The sequence below is a fragment of the Perna viridis genome, chromosome 9 (genome assembly GCF_037379345.1).
Source record: "Perna viridis isolate PV_CMFRI_1.1 ecotype Kerala chromosome 9, ASM3737934v1, whole genome shotgun sequence".
Taxonomy (NCBI): Eukaryota; Metazoa; Mollusca; class Bivalvia; order Mytilida; family Mytilidae; genus Perna; species Perna viridis.
Window position 1 is genome coordinate 4,011,654 of NC_142453.1, and position 22,025 is coordinate 4,033,678.

General features: G+C 31.9%; 1 protein-coding gene across 1 annotated transcript; it reads left to right on the plus strand.

Moving 5' to 3' along the window:
- The first annotated feature begins 19 nt into the window (after positions 1-19).
- Positions 20-19,242, plus strand: LOC148606174 (ankyrin repeat domain-containing protein 13D-like). Its single transcript, XM_088544560.1, has 14 exons — positions 20-227; positions 1,534-1,669; positions 2,333-2,457; positions 8,041-8,086; positions 9,252-9,305; positions 10,357-10,446; positions 11,212-11,395; positions 12,529-12,595; positions 13,031-13,189; positions 13,848-14,127; positions 14,769-14,930; positions 15,531-15,628; positions 16,851-16,942; positions 17,983-19,242. The coding sequence occupies exons 1-14, from the start codon at positions 132-134 to the stop codon at positions 18,197-18,199; spliced, it is 1,806 nt and encodes a 601-aa protein (XP_088400686.1). The 5' UTR covers positions 20-131; the 3' UTR covers positions 18,200-19,242.
- The last annotated feature ends 2,783 nt before the right edge of the window (positions 19,243-22,025 follow it).

The following is a 22,025-nucleotide window of genomic DNA, read 5'->3' on the forward strand; positions in this document are numbered from 1 at the left end:
TCATAACTTTAATCTAGACATTGTCGTAAAATTAGCTCCGGAAACTGGCTTCTCTCGAAATCAACAAGTGACTCACTTTCATCGTCTGTCAAATGAACTGTCAATGAATTTAAGACCATCATTACCGTAAAATGTCGTCAAAGACGCTGAGGGAGCAATATCCGCTTCACTGGCTAGTCTGGGACAATAACTTTCGCGAATTAGACAAAGAATTAGCGAAGGATGAAGTAAGTTTAAAAAATCATTTTGTTATTGATTTTTATTTTCAGTGATTAATTTCTTCCTTATTGATGCAATTAAATGTGAATCAAGATAGTTTTATATGCCATTAGATAATTTGCCATGACAACTGGCTGTTGTTAAATTATGACATACTAATGTATACCATATATAAAATGAGTTAACAGTTTTAGACAGGCAAGTTCACAAATGTCTCATTTTTGGCTCTCATTCCTTCGTGTAAGTCAAAATAAATAAACCTTTCCAGATCCATTTTTGCTATGCATTAAAAACATAGCAAATGGTTTTGCTTCAGGTGAGTTATATTTGGTACTTCTTTTCTAAATGATCCTATTTTTTCTAAATCTGCCAATTTTCTGTTTACAAAAGTTAGAAAATTTGTAATCTATGTAACAATCCTTTTAATCAAAGTTCAGAATTTTGCTAATATGTGGAAGGTATTTGCCTTAAGTGAGAGCAAAGTTTTTAGTAAGTTCTCTTTTAAATAACATGGATTTTAAAGGTATTCCAGAGATTTGTTATTTTATCGGTAAGACAGTTCCATGTTTGGAAAAGAATGCCTTGTTTTACCAAAACCAAAAGTAAGTTTTTTTTTATCATGTCCGAGGAGTTGTGATTTAAAATAACATACAGGTCTTTGAAGCGTTGTGTTTAGCAGGTGTTTTGACTACATTTCAAAGCTTCAATAGGAAGAAATGTACATGTAGCATTAGGCTTTGATAAAAGTTTCCCAAGTGGTCAATATGAAATGTGCTAAATTGTGCTAAAATATTGTAAAGATACATGCATTTTTATGGTAGAATTCATCCATTTTTAGCAAATGCAGTAAAGATTTAAACCATGGGTTTTGCAACTGCCTATGTTATGTATCATTTGAATTTTTTTAACAAATCAGATTTGCAACTTATTTTCCTCAGTCACATACATGTTCATGTACAATGTATTTACTGGTTTAAAGAAGCTTGACAGAAAGTACAAACTTCAAAGTTCTTGTTTAAACCATTGTGAAACACTGTAGGACAAAATAACTTCATCACTATCACATTATCATGTGGAACAGTTTGACAGAAAGTACAAACTTCAAAGTTCTTGTTTTAACTATTGAGCAACACTGTAAGACATACTTTGTAACTGCATCACAGTTGTATGTACATGTACATATGGAACAACTGTGACAGGAAAAATAAAGGATAGTGATTTGGAGTTTTTCTGTTAATTGCAACTTTCAAAAGTAAATACAAATCGCGAAAATGTATAGTTTGACTTCATTGAAGCATTAATTATATTTTGAAGCATGATAAAGAACTGAAAGATCCCAGGGGTAGGACACCATTACATTTAGCAGTCTGTCTGGGTCACCTAGAGAGTGCTAAAGTCCTGTTAAGATATGGAGCTAATGCTAATGCAGAAAATAAAGGCTGCTGGTCAGGTATGTACAATATGTTGAATCTCCAGAATAAAGGCTGCTGGTCAGGTACATTATATGTTAAATATGTTGAATCTTCCAAACAAAGGCTGTTGCTCAGGTATGAAAAAAATGCTGAATCTTCACAAAAAACAGTACCCAAAGCACAAGACTGGTAAAATCGCTGATGGGCCGGTCAATATTCCATTTTACAGGCCAGTAATATCTGTATGAAAAATTCTCAAAAGTATGTTTTTGAGGATAAAAAAAAATTTCGTGAAGACTGTTTTAAATGTAGGTATATGTTTATGGTTTAGCAAAGCATTGCTTTATTCATACATTATATATGTAATTTAGAATCTTCAGTTGTGTCTAACCAAAACTATGAAAATTATAATACATGTGCTTTCATTGCTCAAGATTACATGTAATAAGATCAAAACTTATTTTGAAGCTGGTGCCTTCTTTGTTGAACTTTTATTTACATGTATCCAGTAAATATTTGATTTGATAAAATCTTTAGTACCTAACAACTTGGTCTGTATTGTTACATATATACCTGATAGTACCTAGTGAACCTGTGTGTATAAATATATTATGAATATATTATGAAATTACATGTACATGTGTTTAAAGATGTAAAAAAAAACATTAGCACCTGATAATATATTGTATTGTGTTTGACAGTTCTTCATGAAGCTGTGTGTACAGGTGATCCAGAACTTGTACAGATTGTCCTGAAGCATAGGGACTACCAAAGATATAGCAAGAGGACAGTAGGTGTTCCTGAGCTCCTGCAAAAATTGAAAGAGGTATCAGACATATATATTATCAATGAACAAAATAACTGGGTTACCAGGGTTCTGGATATTTATCTAAGGGGCCTATACTGTAAACGTATTAACTTTCACAGTGTACTAATTTTCGCTATTTTCGTGGTTGCCTCAAGAATGCAAAAATTAATACCTGTGAAAATATATTCACTTTCCAAGTCTTTTAACCGCTATAATCATGGTTTCCGCAATTTTTAATAGAAACATCATTTTGTGTAAGGGTCATATCATTCAATGCAATCAAGTATGAATTTATACTAAGTCTATTATAAGTTCTTGTATAAGGTAAAAGAGTGTGGGTTGTAATTTCTAAATTCATGATCTTGTTTACATTTATGATTTGCATCAATGGCCACAGAGTACCTGTCACATCAAAGAAAAAAATCAATACTGTGCAAACATTCTATTCACAAAAAGAACAAAATATTAGTGTCAAACACACACTACAGGTCATCACCAGTGTTCTAGGATTTTTTTTTGTCAACTTGACTTACCACGGGTAAGTGACCTCCAAAAAGTGACTACCCAGACTTTAAATGAACTTACCCACATTGAAAGTAACATTTCAAAGACAAAATATGTGTAGCATGATTTGGTAACAAGTGCAATCATTTCTAAGAAGCAGAGAATGTGATTCTTATAAATGAATACACTTAGATAACTAAGGAATAACAATTTTGATTCTTCATTATTTATCCTCAGGCTCAAGTTCGACATGCTTTCGTGGCTGAGATAAAATTGGGTTAATTTTATGTCCTTTCACGTGTTTGGTCCCCTTTGTAGTAAGCCACATGTTCACATCCCTCTCTGGAATGTACTCTTCAGTTGATGGACCAAGAAGATTAATTTGCATTTAACACTGCAGTGTGTCCTGTTCCATCCTGTTCCTGGTTGGGGTTTTGATGCTTTTCATGGTAGAAGAGCCCCTCTCATACTCGGCTGTGCATGGTCTGATGGTCTGATAATATATTTGAGGATGTGGACTCAAAACTATGGAGATCCATTTTTATTTTGAATTTCCCACCATACAAACATTTAGTATTGTATTTAAAAAACATTGTTGGGCATAGCTATGATAAAAACTTGTATGGGTACTTTTACATTTTTATGGGTTTTTACCCTTTAGTCACCTTTCTCAGACTCAGGTGCCCCCTCTCTCCTCAATACATTTCATATTTATTTGCAAACAAATATATAATGATGCAAACAAATATATAATGATGAAAGAAACTATCCAACTGTTCAAAATTACAAATTTTGAAATCCAGATTTTCTTATCGTACTGTTTTCAGATTGAAAATTATTGTTTTCGCATTCCTGATCGTGTTTGACTTCAATGGAAGAAAAGAGATCTAATTACAAGGGTTGATAGGATCGTGATGAATAATAAAGCAAAACAAAACAATTACGTTTTCTAACGAATAAAACTTAAATTCTGCTGAAATAAATTCAGAAATAATTGCCACAGGTCGGGAAAGTAAAGACTCGTTTTCAACATACCCATATTTTTAAAGTGACATCCTCACAGGTAACCAAAGACTTCCAAAGGACTTTCCCAACCTGAAAACTCACTTACCAAGGGTAACGGGTAATGGGACTCCTAGAATATTGCATCACCGATAAAAGATTACAGTTAAATACAAACGCTGAGAACTGTCAATGAAAAGTTAATCGGTAAACATGCAATTAAAGTGTCAAAAGTTAATCCCTACAATTAGCCATGGCTTGGTCAATTAAGTGAGTTCTTAGTTTTAAATAAGAATACACTGTAGACTAAACTATATATGTGGACTTGTCAATTTGTTAATGTCGTATCAACGGCTGTCATTAATTTATTGAAATATTAACAGTAAAACAGCTGAACCAAAGAGGAATCACACAAGGCCAAGACTATTAAAAAACTATTTCTTTAACTTTGAAAACCACGAAAATAAATTCCCGTGAAGATGTTGACTTTTCAGAAATCACAAAAATTAGCTGCCGCAAAAATTAATACGTTGTAGTATTTGTCCTGGACACATGGAAATTATATTGGACTTGTCAAGATATATCTCTGTGTATCCCAGGTCACATCCTATACCAAAAACAGATTGTGTTTACATGCTCTTATGGTCCTAGGTCTCACCGTTTTAAATAGTGATGAGTCACTGAACTCATGTGATCCTATGATCCTAGTGATAACCCCCTTGTTCACATCATGATATGGTCACATTTATTGTCTTTTGTTCATACTATTTCTCCACTCTTCGTTTAAAGTGGAGTTTAATGGACTCACAGTGTCTCCACCAAAACAATAGAGTATTTAGTAATCATTTGAAAATATAGTATTAGCTTTCTTTTTTCTTTGTAAGCATACAAAGTTACATTTCTGTGTAAGAATCAGGCAGTGGGTGGCACATCATTTTTCTCAGAAATGTTTTTTGTGCATCAAATACATTCAATACATCTATGAAACATCTCTAAAGCTATTTAAATTTGTCCTGAAGTATCTGTGACTTAGATATTTTTTTATTACTTATATAGGGAAAAGGTGTGGGAGAAATTTTTCAATAGTGCATTTCAACTAAATTTGACCTACCAATATCTTAAAAAGACAAACTTTACAAACACTTTGAGGGTTATTTCTACAGGTTATGAAGTATAAATACTTGGACATTGCAATAAAATCTCTATGTTTTTCAATCCATGTGCCAAACCTTAAACACATTTTGCCTGATTCTTAGACAGAGAAGTACATGTACTTAATAACTCTGTGAGTTAAAGAAGATTTCAATTATGTACAGAGAAAAGAACTGAAAAAATCAACATGCTTAATGTTAATATTATAGCCCTATTGACTTCAGTTCTATGGGTAGAAGGTCGAAATCATATTAAATTTTTTACAAGTTGAGAGAAGTATGTGCTTTGCCTTTGTCTTTTGTCTCCTCAAATATCTTTGGTACATAGCCTTTTTAAGAATCAAACCATTTGACATATTTAATTGGTAATATAATATATATAGCATTCAACAGTATTAACATCAAAATTGTTTTAATAAAGTTGTGATTCTTGTTTTCTCAACTTCAAATCTGCCATAATTTCAGGGTGGTTGGTATATTCATCTGTCCAAATTTCACCACTGTCTAATTATCTCTGCTCCCAGTTGAATGATTGTTTCAACTTTAGTGTGTAGGTTTATATTGATAGGGCATACGTTGTAACTTTATGTACTGGATTCCTAAACTCCACAAGAATCCATACAAACAACACTACATAGCTGGATCTGTACCAACAAACCCCTTTCAAAACTTTTAACTTCTGTACTCACAGTTGTTAAAGAGGATCTTCAGTCCTACCAAGATACTTGTTACTTTCAGAGTGGTATTAATTCAACTTGGATCCAGAAAAATTCAAGGATCTTCTGGAAACCCTCAATTCAAGATTATTATTAGTATGCAATAGCTTTAAAATCTATACCCCCAAAAGACAGTACACCTAAATATGTAGTACTTGGTAGAGACTCCTCATACTTTATAAAAAAATGGTTCCAAATTATCTTCCAAATATATTGAAGCAGATATTTTCTAAATGCTGGAATTTTTTATCGACAACATATTTGTATAGTGGACACGATTTTCATCAAACAGTCGGCATTCCAATGGAAACAAATTGTGCTCCTCTACTTTCTGACCTATTCCTTCACTCTTATGTGGCTGACTATATAGCATGATATAGCCTGATCCAAAGGAAGGAACATCATTTAGCCAGATCCTTTGATCTCAGTTTCCTCTATATAGATTACGTATCATCCTTAAACAATCCTTGTTTTGGGGATTTCGTAGTAAAGGAAAACTATTGATCAATCTATACAACAAATGCGATGACTTTTCATTCTGTATTGTCAACTTTCCTTTCATCTGTTGCAGCATCCCTTCAGCACCTATGTATATAGTTATTATATCACAGCTCATATGTTATGCCAGAGTTTGTTGTAACTATGCAGACTTTTTGTACCATGCTAGACTTCTTACAATTAGGCTTCTGGAACAGGATTATGTTGCTACAAGGTTGAATTCATCACTACAGAAGTTTTATGGTCATCATCATGAACTCATTGATTGTTATGGTGTATCCATCTGCACCCTGAGAACTGATTAGTTCATTGAGTCACTAAGTTTCCCTTTCATGTTTAATCTACCCCAGACTTTACCTTGTATGAGCAACTTGGCGCTTACCCTACTGGTGCACCTGGTCCATACTCCCAGTTTTTTTGTGAAGTCCAAGTTGCTCATTTACTTTCGTTGCTTTGTACGTATTATTTTGGCTATTTTGTGTATTTTGTTGTGTGTGTCTGTTTTCCATGTCTCGTCTTTGTCCCAGGATTACACTCTTCTGCTAGAATCTTGGTTCCTTTGATTACTCTGACATTACAGATATGTAACAGATGTCATTGAATGAAAATTTAAAATTTCCATCTTGATTTTTTTTTCATATTGTTATTGAAGAAGATTTAAAAACAAATGTTTTAACTTGGAATTTTTTGTTTTTGCTAAAAAGGAAGTTGGCGTAATGTTTGCCTATTTTTCATGTACATGTATGTGGAAATGTTTGTTGAATGACTTCCTGTATACTTTTAATGTATATCTGTTTTATACAGGAAATATTTCATATGGTGTTGCTACACCTGTTTCATCCTCTTTTTAAAAATTCAATATTCTGTATACAAATACATCAAGCTTGAATGATAAGCTTATGCCTTACAGTGTTCATGATACACTAGAATTCTGAAGTCTTTAAAAATTCCATCTATTCTGCAGTTATTTCACATAAAAAAATTTTGAAACATGGTTTGGGCCACAAGGAATTGAGTGCATGAGTTGGATGCATAAAATCACCAAAATTGTCCTAAAATGTTGTTTGAAAGGTTTTTTTTTAATATTTTACCACTTTGACCCTTAATCTAGTCCCTGTGGATGAAAATATGTTTACCATGTATTATAATGAGTGTAAACTTGTGATATCCTTACTTAATATTGAAATAAGCAACAGAAATGATGATATTTCATAACTAGATTTTACATGATGTATGATGTAGTAAAACATGTCAAAACCAAACCCCTTCTGTGTTCAGTATAGACAGGTGTTTGGTTAAAAATATATATAAATTGATATAAAGGTTCTTTTAAAAGTGTCTGGTATAGGCAGGTTTTCAAATTATTTATCTAAACCAAACCCCACTGATCTGACAATATGATTTCACTCAAGGATGCTTTCTTTATTTGAAAAGACCATTATTTGATCACTGCATCATTGGATATGCTCAGAAATTTTTTAATAGAATCTTAGAAGAATGAGGTTTTTTGACAGAATTACCTGCCATTGAAATTGTCATTTTCAGTGCATTCCAATGAAATTGCAACTCAGTGGTCCAGCAATGAAATGGAAATATTATCTGTTTACTTTGATTCTGATGGTGAAAATAATCATATTACACTATAAAAATGATGTTTTTTTTTATACTATCTTTCACCTACTGCCTGATTCTTCCAGGGACTAACACATAATATTTATATTTACTTTCAGTCACCAGACTTTTATGTTGAAATGAAATGGGAGTTCACAAGCTGGGGTAAGTATATTTCTTTCTACAGACTGACAGACACAGAAATGTTAAATTTATTTATGTGATAATTATTTTCCAAAGCTTTAACCATTTGAACACAAGTCCCCGCTTATTGTATATGACACTGAATATCGATGTAATGATCTCTGTCTGATAACTCCTCTACTAAATGTTGTAAAAGAGGGACCCTTTCTCATTCAACAATTAGTAAATTTGCTAGAGGGTGCATGCAATCAATAGACCTTTTTAATTTATTTTAAAACTTAAGGAGGGGGACTTGTGGCAAGTCTACATGATACAGTTCTACTTATAGTAAGTTTATGTTTTGTCCTTGACACTTTATATGTCCCTTGTCTCCTGCATATGGAGTTTTCATGTCAAAACTCATATGTTATGCCAAAGCTTGCCAAAACTACATGGATTTTTGTTATCGTGCTAGACTTCTAACAATGTGGCTGCTAGAACAGGTTTATGTTGCTACAAGATGAAAGTCATCACTACAGAAGTTTTATGGTCGTCATCATGAACTTGTGGATCATTATGGTGTATCCATCTGAAACATAAAATATGATTTGTTCACTGTTACAGTTTTCCTTTTCTGGATGTGAAATTGTATGATCAACTCGCCGGGTGTTTCTAGAATGCAAAGGATTCTACCGGTGCACCTGGACCATGCTCTCAGTTTTTAGTGGAGTCTGAGTTGCTCATTTACTTTTGTTTCTTTGTATGTGTTATTTTGGTTATATCATGCTCTTTGTTATGTGTGTCTATTTTGCCTGTCTAGTCTGTGTCCTTGGAGTATATGTTGTTGCTTTCTGCTGTATTCTCAGTTCCCTTGATAGACATTCCTAATTGTTCATTGTGAAAATGATGAAATTACCTTTTCTAGCTATGTATAGTACCACATCCTGAGGAAAGGGATATAATTTTTTATAGAAATAAGTTGTTTTGTGGCTTGTATGTATAAACATATTAAAGTAACAGATTTCTGAAAATAGAATATTGCAGCACTTTAGTAAATGTGGAGCAACCTTTGTGTTTTTTTTTTGGTATTTATGTTTATTTATTGTTTATTGGTTTGGACAGTTTTATGGTGTATATTGATAATAAACATTGTACATGCACTTTAATAATGTGAGTTACATGTATATTATTGAATTTCTACTTTCAGTTCCTCTTGTATCCAGAATGTGCCCTAGTGATACATACAGAGTTTATAAAAGTGGTAGGTTGATTCAGGATTTAATTCACTATTTAAGGTGTCCATAGAAGACCCACACAGTGGGTAGCATACATCATTTTTTTCACATTTTCTTCCATTAGAGATTAAATACCAAGTATTATGGAAAAGGGGGAGAGATTCTTGGAAATTGTTAGCTCATTTTTGCCCTAATTTTGCATATTTACAAACTTTTCTATAAAACGGGTCTTTTTTAAGTATTATTTGCAGTGCACTTATATTTCCATATACAAGTTTTGTATGAAATGAACTTGCCAATACACATGTATTACTAACATATCTTATGTTACCAGAAATAGGAATTCTAGTGATACCATTTTTAATGTTGAAATGACCAGCATGAAATAAAAACACAAAACAAAACAAAACAAAACAAAAATCTAAAACTTTAAATCCAATGCAGCAAAAATATCTGTTAACTTTTAAGTAGCAGTCCACATAAAATTCAGACATTGCCAATTGTAAAGTGATTCTTGGTAAAGAAAAACTCACCAGACAAAAGATGTTTTTTTTTTTTCAGTTTCCATATGATATACTTTCAAATAATGTTGATCATTTCTGCATTCAGATCTGCACTTTTTGGAAAATCATACATTCATCCCCCACTAAAATCAACCAAATCAAACTCTATCAAGAGTGATAACTCTTAATAGTGCTAATTTCACATACAAATCTATATGATTTTTATCTCAAAAGTACAACCACCAAATGAAAAATAAAGACTGGTTATGTGATCAATCAGTGTTATTCTGAACAAGAAATAAATCTGAATTCAGTGGGTTTTTGACATACATGAATCACCTCCTGTCTGATTTTCAGACTGCTATTTAAAAACTTATATTTTCTAAAAACGAATGTTAGTTTGTGAATTGTTTAAAGGTAAAAATGGAATAAATAACACAGAGAGCAATAGAAATTTTGAAAGAAAGGTAAATAATTCCTCGATCTGTTTAATGTATTTTTGCGTACTGACTCCTGATAAAAATATCAAGAATTGGTATGGATTGAACCTCATCACCCCTATGTATCATTTCAGGTTCAAATGTTCGGATTGATACCACATTACTTGGGTTTGACAATACAAACTGGGAGAGAGGCAATAGAAGTTATATCTTTAAAGGATCAGGTAAGTTATCACAGGGGGCATGTCACTACCTATATACAAGTATATACAGATGTGCTGCAGGAATGGGTCTGTTTTTCTAGAGTTGAAATATATGATTGGTCATAATTTTATCCCTTTTCTATGTCAGTGGGCTGTTATTTATCAATGGGTCATTTTTCTGCAATTTTTTAAAAATTAAATGTATAATTTATTACTTTTCTGCAGCCTGCTGGAGACCTAAATGGTCTCTTAATTCAAAAAGATGTTAGGTACACACAGTGAGTGTAATATGAAGTCCCTGCTACACAGTAGTAGAATATATGAATGGGTTTGTTTTTCTTGAAAACAAACATATGAATGGGGGTGTTTTTCCAGCTCCAAATTAACACCCCTGTATAGTTGTGAAATTAAATGGAAGAGAAACAGCTTCTTACATTGTAAAGAATGAATTAGATATAACTGATTTCTCCAATCAAGAAAGTTAAATGAAGGTATCTTCAGCACCAGCTTTAATTAGCTTTAATTAGTGCTTAAAATACCGTCATTTAACCATTTAGATAGCAGAATATAGAAGTCTTCCAAGGAGCAATTGATAAAATTAGTTTATGAAAGAATGTTAGTTATTAAAGTATTCTTTATAAAAAAAACAAAATTATTATGTATTTTATAGTAAAGACTCTCAATAATGATAGACATTATAATTTACCTATAGGTACAGTTAGTGGTTAGAGTCTACAGAATGAAGTAACTTTTCATCCTTTCATCTCTTTCTTTTTCCAATTTCAGAGAGGAGCGCCACTGTGATGGAGGTCGACCATGACAAAAAAGAAGTTTTCTCAGAAACAATGCAGATTTTACCAGAGAATTTTGATATGTCTGTAATGGACCCTTCTGTAAATTCTATATGTGCTAGACTAACAAATCCTGTTGTTACTACTTATGTTGATACAGACAAAATATCATTTGAAAGGTAAAAATATGGTACAAGTTAAAATAATGGTACAACTGTCAAATGGTAAAATTATGGTACAATCATTACAAAATATCATTTGAAAGGTAAAAATATGGTACAAGTTAAAATAATGGTACAACTGTCAAATGGTAAAATTATGGTACCATCATTACAAAATATCATTTGAAAGGTAAAATATGGTACAAGTTAAAATAATGGTACAACTGTCAAATGGTAAAATTATGGTACCATCATTACAAAATATCATTTGAAAGGTAAAAATATGGTACAAGTTAAAATAATGGTACAACTGTCAAATGGTAAAATTATGGTACCATCATTACAAAATATCATTTGAAAGGTAAAAATATGGTACAAGTTAAAATAATGGTACAACTGTCAAATGGTAAAATTATGGTACAATCATTACAAAATATTATTTGAAAGGTAAAAATATGATACAATTGTCATGAGTTAAAATAATGGTACAATTGTCACATGTGAAAAATTATAGTACTATCATCACAAAATTGCACTTGAAAGGTAAAAAAAGTACGGTAATATTGTCACATAATTATTTTTGACTTTCAAGTCTTTTATTATGTTGAAAGTGTTTCTTTATTTGTTACTAGCTTGTAAGTTTGAATTTATTTGAATTTTACTTTTACAATCTACTTTTTAAGATTGCTTGAGATTATAATTCTTCATGCAATGAAGTTGTAGGAGGGTCTAATATTTTAGAATGGTCTGTTCATCATCCCTTTGTTGTCACCTGAACACTGCATTCATTTTGTGTTTGGTTTCCTTTCAAATTTGGTTTGAAGTGTTAGTAACCATAAAAACTTGGTTGGGCTTGATTTTAACAGAAATCGATTGAGGAGAAGCATTTTTTTACAGTGGAGGATTTTGTTAAAATTAAACATATACTTTAATATTATCTTCTATTTTGGATAAAGTGTTGGAAAACATAAAATATTTTTCCAGAGGGAGACGTAAATCTTTACTGAAACTTCTTGAAATGGGGCCACTTTTGGGACTGAGTGTCTTCCATGTATGAATATTAACTTATGCCAGCAAACTAAAAAAGGAGAAGAAATGTGTGTGTGAAACTTGGCTATGCATTAATGTTGTAATTTTGCTGTATATTTTAGGAATAAGTCCGGAATCTGGGGCTGGCGAAGTGATAGAACTGAAAATGTAAACACTTATGAAGCCAAGGTACTGTATTTTAATGTATACATGTATATGTTGTCTCTTCAACATATTCACCATATCCATTATCTTTATATATCAGTTTGTGCGGTCCTAATTTTTTTTATATTCTGCCGAATGAAACAGAGGAAAGTTTTCATTTTGTGCTTTAAAAAAAAGACTGTTTTAGGAAATTTACATGTAGTAATTTTTATAATATTTTTTTCCAATTATGAGAAAACAACATTTATCAAGTACATTCACATTTGTATCAAGTATTTATTACTCTATGCCAAGGATAAAACAAAATGTAGAAAGTAACATTTTAATTGTAGCACTGGTAGCCATCTATTTTATGATTGTCTGTAGCATATACTATTATTTTGTTCTGATATGAATTTCAGTTATATACCTGTTCAAATAAGCTGATTTTCTTAACCCAAATATTTTTGGCATTTTTAGGTGTTCAGTGCCTCAAATGTAGAATTAGTGACTAAAACTAGAACTGAACATCTCTCTCAGGAGGATAAACTAAAAAGTCGTAAAAACTCCAAATCTCCTCTGGAATCTTTTCTGGGAGTAGCAGAGGAGCATAATAAAAAACAAGGAGCCTCAAATGGGGTGAGTACTTTGTAACAGTGATAGCACCTGTATTATAACTCATGTCAAAAATTATTAAAAAGACCATTAATTGTTCCATTCATTTACAAAGAAAATGGCAAAAAATTGAGAATATCCTGAGTCCTCCTTGCTGTGCTATACACATGCAACACACTGAAACTAACCCTGTTTTATTCCTGAACAGATAAAAAATTTTTTTACAACCAGTAGAAATTGGTCAATCAGAACTCTTAATTATCATGCAGAATAGACCTTTACTTCTTAAGTGAGGGTTAGTTATATACTTATATACGGGGTTCTATTCCAACCCTTACCCCAAAGAAGTATATTCATGCATGCCTAGTGACTACTTTGTAGATGTCTTTCTTACTTCTACTAGGTAATACTTACAGTATAACACATAAAGTCAGACTAATTAAGCTTATCTGATATAGGTAATGATAAGCTAGATATAAAAAAGTAAAAAAATATTTAGAAAAAGTATTATATACTCCATTTAACCAGTTGGTGGTATATTGGCAAGTTATCTGAGATTTCAACTCTTCTGAGTTTGACACATCGAGGTTTGACTGTACATGTTTCATGTGAATGAATTGAGGGCGACAACAGGTGCTATGTTATGTTGATATAAACTAATTATGTAATCTACTAATTTCAGGATCTTTCATCAATGTCATACAATCCAACATCAATAACAAAGGAGGAATATTTTAGTGCTGTTATAGACTTAGGTGAACGTGATGTTGGTCGACCACTAGACCAAACCACTAAAACTCAGAAATTCAAAGCTACGCTGTGGTTGTGTGAAAATTATCCGTTGTCTTTACAGCAGCAGGTGGTTCCGATTATAGATCTCATGTCTGCGAGTAATGCACATTTCAAAAAGTTACGAGACTTTATAACTCTGCAGCTACCCGCTGGATTTCCTGTTAAAATAGGTAAAAATACCCTGTATCACTAATATCTCCCACTTATAAAGCGGGGGTTATAAATAATAAGTATAGATAATTACTGTAACTTTGGCATGTTACGTTGAGTTTTTATCATCTTTGTTTTAAGAATTTTAGAAAAGCCTTTTGTGATTCAAACAAACCTGGTTTTCTTCCGCATTAAAGTGGAATTCCACTTTTTCAAATCTGGATTTTACCATCATATCTTTTTGTTACTGTATATTTACTTCCGATTTTACCAATTGCTGCTTTGTTTGTTGACCACATAAAATCAAGTCTGTTCAATATGTTGTTTTTTTACTTTAAAATTCTCCTTTTAAAATGTAGTACGTATGTCACATGATATTTCATGATATTTTGAATAATAATTTTTATGTTAACGATGGCCTTTCAGTATTACTGAAGATTAAACAGTTCTTGTCAGCTTAATCTCAGCAGCATTCTGTAATTCAAAATTAAGCATGCAGCATAAACATCAATTTTGTGCAAATTCTTTTGTGGTTTCACATTTACTTCTGTTCATCAACATCTTTGTTAATGTTTATATGCTTAAAGAGCATAAGAATCTGTATACTGTGAAATTTAATCCTCCAGTTTAATAATTAAGTTCTAATTTTTCCTAATTTCAGAAATCCCTCTGTTTCATGTACTAAATGCTAAGATAACTTTTGGTAACATTCATGCGTTAGACCAGTCTGTAGATGGCGTTACTGTGATTCAGGATGATGGGATAGACAGCTGTGTCGTTGAAGAGGCATGTTTTGATCCTCCCCGTGGATATAGCAGACTTGGTATGTTTAAGTAATAGAACAACCTTGAACTAAATGGGTACTGATACTTTTGGGAATCTTTCAGCTTCCTGTAATTAAAATGGAGGTACAATCTTGGAAGGAGGAAAACTTGGAGCTGTTTACCAAAGTCATAATAATAAATGTAAACATTTTGTTTGTTTGTTTTTTTTTTTATCAAATTCACATTTTCATATGTATCAATTTTCACAATTTAAAAAAATTATGAGCATTATATAATGTTAAAAATGGATACTTTTTTTTCGTACTTTTGTGCCCATAGTGTAAATAGTGTAAATAGTGAAAAATAGTACACTGCAGTATTAGTATGTTTATAGTAATCCTTCCAAAATGTGTAAAGATTGACCTTATAATAGCTAAAAATTTTCTTCCTTCCAATATTGTATCCCTCCATCCTAATTTCCTTGCCAAAAAGGGTTTTTCATGTTTGCTATTAGATATCAATTTGTATGGGCACATATGGTTCTAGTTAAAAGTAAAGTTGCTTTCCCCGAAAAAAAATGTAGTGAATTTTTTTTTCTTTTCTTAAGGGAGATTTAAAAATGTGCTGGTTACATTTCCCTAAGTTTTGATAATTTGCAGGTGATGGTCACCATGAAAGATTAAGAGATGAAGATGATGAACTCTTACAGTTTGCCATACAGCAAAGTCTTATGGATGGAGGCACAGAAAATGATCAGGTAGTAGAGTTAAGTACATATGCAATGTATATGTATTATACATTTAGCATGAAATACTGTAAAACCTAAAAAAATTAAATCCATTTTGGACTTTAGAATTTGTTTGGTTTAAACAGGTGTTCAGTTTCCCAAGGTTCAAAATACATTAAAATTGATGTAAAGAGACCTAGTTTAGACAGGTTTCTGGATTATTCAAGGTTGGTTAAGGCTAGTTTCTTCATTATTCAGGGTTCAGTTCAGACAGGTTTTACTGTATTTAACATGTGAAGACAATTTTCCTGAGATCAGTCACAAAATTAAAAACAAAATGTATAGGAGCCTTTTTGCATCGATGAGAACTTACACTACACTCCATACATAAACTCCTACACATGGAGTAGAACTTACACTACACTCCATACATAAACTCTGACACATGGAGTAGAACTTACACTACACTCCATACATAGACTCTTACACATGAAGTAGAACTTACACTGCACTCCATACGTAGATCCTACACAAAATTAATAATACATCATGCTTTTTGGTCTTTACTATAAGTCGTGATACTTTGGTACTTTTCCATCAAAATAAGCTTGTTTCATTTTGGTACTGTTGCATTTTCATTATTTATGAGGATAGTCTAACTTAAAGGTATCATTTGTTAAAACTACGTAGATACAACTCCTCCTAAACCTCTTAAGTGATTTTGATGAAATTTTATAAGATGGTTTGGAATCATATGAAGATGTGTAAGAAGGAATATTCTTGCTGTTGGAGGTCTCCAAAGGGAGATAATTGAACTTACAGATTATATATTTAACTTCATTTGAAGCACTGGGTATCTTTTTTTAGTTTACTCACAGTATTTTTAGTTTAAATTTGTTTTCTGTATAAATAAATATCTTCTTATTCCAATTTAAGATGATGTTATATTATAAGTAAAACGTCATATACAATTGATATCATATGATTTTCATTGATTTGCTTTACAGCAACAAACCCTAACCCTAACCCTAACCCTAACCCTAACCCTACCCTAACCCTAACCCTAACCCTACCCTAACCCTAACCCTAACCCAACCCTAACCCTAACCCTAACCCTAACCCTAACCCTAACCCTAACCTAACCCTAACCCTAACCCTAACCCTACCCTACCCTAACCCTAACCCTACCCTAACCCTAACCCTAACCCTAACCCTATAGTTTTTTTTTACATTCTCGTGTTTTCAATTGCAGCTCACCTTTATGGAGGCCCTCAATAATATCAGACCCCCTCCTGTACCAGTGACTGGTGGACCCAGGGATGAAGAGGAGAGACTACTTCAAAGGTAAAATTTTCTACAAGGTATTTACCCTTTCTTCCCCTACAGATCCTGCAAGGTATTTACTCCTTCTTCCCCTACTCACCTAATAAGATATTTTCCCTTTCTTCTTCTACTTTTCTTGTAAATTAGTTTTTTCTTCTTCCCCTACTCATCCTTTAAGGTATTTACTCTTTTTCCCCTTCTAATCCTGTAAGGTTTTGACCTTTTCTTCCGCAGCTCATTCTGTCAGGTATTTACCCTTCTTTCCCCACTCATCATTTAAGGTATTTACTCTTCTTTCCTTACTCATCCTATTGAAAGCTAAGAGGCCATGAATTTTAAACTCAACGAAATAACAGCATTTTGACCATGAAAACTTACTAAGTATAGATTCAGTTTTGATAGAATTATAATATTTCTACACTTGAGAGAGTTAAAAGTAAATTTTTATTATACAAGCTTTGTTTTTAATTTTAAATGTAATTATTATACACAATTTTTTATATCCTCTTCTTGAAAAGAGTGAGGTACAATTTAAGTCAGTTTGTCTGTCCAAGGTTTTAGTTTTTAATGTGTTGAGTCCTGCGAAAATACACCTCAGCATGGGGAAAAATACATCCATAGTATTTGGATAAGACTGTATTACAGGGATGATTTTTTTCCACTTTTTAGAGGAATTCCACTAATTGAAATCTGGATTTTACCATTCCGATTCTTTTTTTTTACTATTTACTTATTTCTGATTTTACCAATTTCTGCTTTGTTTAATTACCTCATCTCTGGTCTTATAGCACCTACAATGGTTATGATTTTGATCAGGGAATAAAATTGCCCTCTTATTGATTGAATATCAGTCACCTTTGAACTTCCTGAACAATTAAGGTGATTTAAACTTCTCTCAGGCAATTCAATAGATATTGATGGAAAGTTTAAATTATACAGTTCAATCACGTACGAAGGTGATTATCCATTTATCAAGGGAAGATTAACACTTTTCCCTGAACATTATCATTTTATGTGCTGTAAGTCAATAATTTGAATCCTCTTTTGTTTTGGTGTTACAGAGCAATAGCTGATAGCCTGGCTATGTCTCAGAGTAATGGACTACCTACTACAACTCAGCCAGAACTTAGCAGTGTGCCAGACATTAATGATGCTGATGAACAGCTTCGTTTAGCTCTAGAACTTTCACGTCAGCAGGAAGAAGATGATGCAAAGCGACGTAAACAGGAAGAGGAAGAGCTGGAGCTAATTTTGAAACTGTCACTACAAGAGAAATGATGACATTTCTGATTAGTGTTTTTAATAAACCTCGTTGCATCAAATTTGCTCTGAGGCTTACGTTTGTTGTGGCTTAAATCGGTTCTGACTCAGTTTGTACTTCCAGTGTATCAAAGAAACTATTGAATAAGCATTGAATGTATCAATAATGATCATACTGCAATTCATGGGAATCTCCAGAGTAGGGCTAAAAATAATTCATGGGAATCTCCAGAAAAGGGCTAAAAATAGAATATCACAGATTTTTAGCATTTGTATTACTTGTCAACACAAATTCTTTGTTTAGATATATTTCCAGGTGGTTTGAGTACCAGGGAAACTCAATATCTGACCTAGGACCTTTTAAATACCATTTACATGGGTCCTGGATCTTCAATCCTTTTAAATGACACTTTAGATTTTTCTTAAGTGGACCATTGATTTGAAACTTGAAAAACCCAGGGCCTTCCACTCTTGAAAGTGAATTTGAACCCCTTTAAATCTATTTATTATTAAACACCTGATAATTTTGCAGTTTTCAGCAAAAATGATGGCCAGAAATGTAATCATATTGAGTTCTTGCCATACAAATGTTCATCACTATGCTTTAAAGCGTTTTTTGCAGTCCTTTTTCATATAGAATGCTGTATAGCTACCACTTTCAACATTGGGGGTAAAGATTGCAAGAAACCATAGTGGAAATGACCCTCAGTGAAAGTATGATTTGCAAATTATTATAGGCTATTTTTAGTAAATTCTTCCTTGCCTATTTAAAAAGCTTTTTAAATAAAATAATAGAGACAATTTTGTCTCTTTGTAAGGCAACTTTTTTCAAACACTTTAAATGAGGGAAGAACAGTTTGGCTTTACTTTATGTATTTAGACCAGGTTTATTCAGGCTGAAATTTATTTTCTGAATAATTCCTGAAATATTTTAATTATGTCAGAAATCTGAATTTAATGGTTTGTTACCAAGAAGTAGTTGCAACTTATATGTGTTACTGATTAAACTGGCTTCAATGTGATAAAAAAAATGCTTCTTAAATATAGTTGTTGTTGAAAAATGAATTGTTCTATGTAAATTCTCTGGTCATTGTAGAGAGGTGTGTTTGATTTGTCAATTATAGAGGTGTTTTGATATATAAGTACAGATACATGTGAAAAACAACTATATCCACATATAATTTAGATATATATATGTTGTATATACAATAAAATGACACTGACTTAACAAAGAGCTGGAACTAGTAAGACTTTTCATTAGTCTGAGTCAAATGTGTAAATTGAAGTTAGAATAACCTGCAGTAGGCTATTTCAAAACAGTGTAACCTTTGTATCATCTGAATATGAAATCACAAATAATCAGTGACTATATATCACACGTAAATGTAGTCAATGCATTTTGACTACTCTGAAAAAAAATGTTTGCAGTCTAGCAATAGTTGCAATGAAGCCATATAGAGTAATGTAGAGCTGTACCAGGTATCAGCATTCATCATTGTTTGTCAGGTAGTTGATGTAACCTAACCACTTTTAAAATTATATAGTAAACCAAATAATTTTTTTCACTGATATCTGTTTTTGCCATTTGGGATGTCAATCTTAATTGAGACATGATTTTCTTAGATATTTCAAATTAGGAATTTCCAGTTCCTTTTTACTGTATGTTCACTTCAGATTTCGGAAATTTCCCTTTTTTTTTTGGTTTAGTCAGTAAAACAACATCTATCTAATTTCATACTTTTTTACTTCGAGTATTCTGAGAGATATATTCTATTAAAAAGGGAATTGCTCGTAATGATTTATTTCATGGTGTTTTCTACTCATAAATTTAGTGAAAAAAAACATTAAAAATAAGTTGGTTTACAGTTCAAGTATCCTTAATTTTAGGTGCTTGCCCTTGTACTCATTACTTTGGTAATTTTGGGTACTTACCCTTGTACTAATAATTTTTGGGTATTTACCCTTGTACTCATAATTATGAGTACTTACCCTGATATTCATGGTTACTTAGTATGATATAGATTCTATGATGATGATTCTATTGAACGTTAATGCTTTGTAATGTTAGTGCTCATTATTTGTTATGCATGTATTGTTGATTCTGTAAACAAGAAAATTTTCATGGTTTGCCTTCATTGTGGCACTAAATAATGACATTTATTATCATATAATAAGTAAAAAATGATATTTTTCTGCTTATGTTCAATGGGTTGAAATTCATGCAGTGGTAATGCTTGATTGGCTGATATCCATATCAGCCTGGAAAAAATTAAACACACACCCTAAATGATTAAAAATTGACACTGAAATAGCTGTTGACTGGTATGGTATAGGGTTTTCCTATTTTGCATTTGATATGGAAAAACCCATATAAGATTCTGTTTATAGTAAATAATTTTTGGTGTTTGATTTTGTAATTTTTTTTCTCCAAAATTTGGTAGGCTATTATGTTGAGTTCATAGATTTGAATTTAAGATACTAAGTTGACAGGCATTTCCATTTTTGTTCCTCAATACATTTCACAAAATGACAAAAACAGAAAATTGTTAAAACTATGTTCTATACAAGTATGGTGAAATTAAAATTTAATATAAATTGTAATAAATAATTGATTTAAGATTCCCATATTCATCAGGTAATTAAGCTAGTTAGTCAGGATATTAAGTCAGAAAGTTTTCTTATATACATTGTGATGTCTATAGCTAATGTGATATGCAGATAGTGTGAAAAGATATTTTGTATATTTCCTATGGAAACCTTCATTCATTTCTAGTTCTAGTTTTAGCTTTTTACTGTTTAAACATACACTGTAAACTATCAGTGCTTTGGATTTTATTATTTGGGAAAAATGCATTTGTGTTATAATTGCAATATGGTTAAGTATTAATTTCAGAATTCAAGTTTTTCGACTGTCCTCCTCCTCACTGCAATTTTTGAAAACTCAAAAAAAAAATCACTGCTTAAAAGTAATAGTTTATTCAATCAATACACTTATATTGATATAAGATATTGAAATTAATTTTCAGAGATTATAGTAATGTTTGCTGCAACAGTTTTTATAAGAAATTAATTGCATTTTACTAAAGCTGTAAATGAGATACAGTCATTATGTTAAATTATCATTGTAGAATGTTCATATTTATTTGTAGACATTCATGTAAATTTCATTTCAGTTTTAGCTTTTTACTGATGTTCTGGTACTTCATTGCTCATTAGAAGGATGTTTATAAAACCTGGATTTGGAAAGCTCCCTAAACACATATAAAATCTGCTCTGGACTTTATCAAGGCCCTCATTAAGGAGGTAGACCTAGGGTAAGGGACATAACTCATGAAGTCAGTGATATGTTTGTATCATATTAAATTTCACCAAATGCTGTCAAGCTTTCATTTGACACAGAATGAAATCAATCTAAGTTACTTTGATGCTTACATGACATTGATGTAAAATGCTGAATACCAACGTTCCAATGATTTGTAAGGGTTGTGTCCCTTACCCTAGGTCTATCTCCTTAAGCCATATTCATGTAATTAGCTTTGTTGTGCATGACAAATATGTTCTGCCATTGTAAATGCATCTACTGTAGATCTATAGTGAAACTGGTCTTATTTTAATCCTTATTATTCCAGAATCTTATATACTCTGTCAGGAATAGCACTTAAAGATAGGTTCAAAAGACTTTGAGTCATATCTTGCAGTCAATAGATAAGATCCTACAAAAAAATTATGACACCTAAGGGTTCTTCTGTTTGATTTCAAAGATATGTGAATAAACTAGTCTTCTTTTAATATTGCATTTAATCATAAGGTTGCAATGACTGGATATTTACAGTGTAAAGGGTGA

What these genes read in the sequence shown, in the direction of transcription:
- LOC148606174 (XM_088544560.1), top strand. Translation starts at nt 132, where the DNA reads ATGTCGTCAAAGACGCTGAGGGAGCAATATCCGCTTCACTGGCTAGTC. An exon ending in AAGAATTAGCGAAGGATGAA is followed by an intron (nt 228 to 1,533) that starts GTAAGTTTAAAA and finishes TATATTTTGAAG; the next exon opens with CATGATAAAGAACTGAAAGA. An exon ending in CCGTGGATATAGCAGACTTG is followed by an intron (nt 14,931 to 15,530) that starts GTATGTTTAAGT and finishes GATAATTTGCAG; the next exon opens with GTGATGGTCACCATGAAAGA.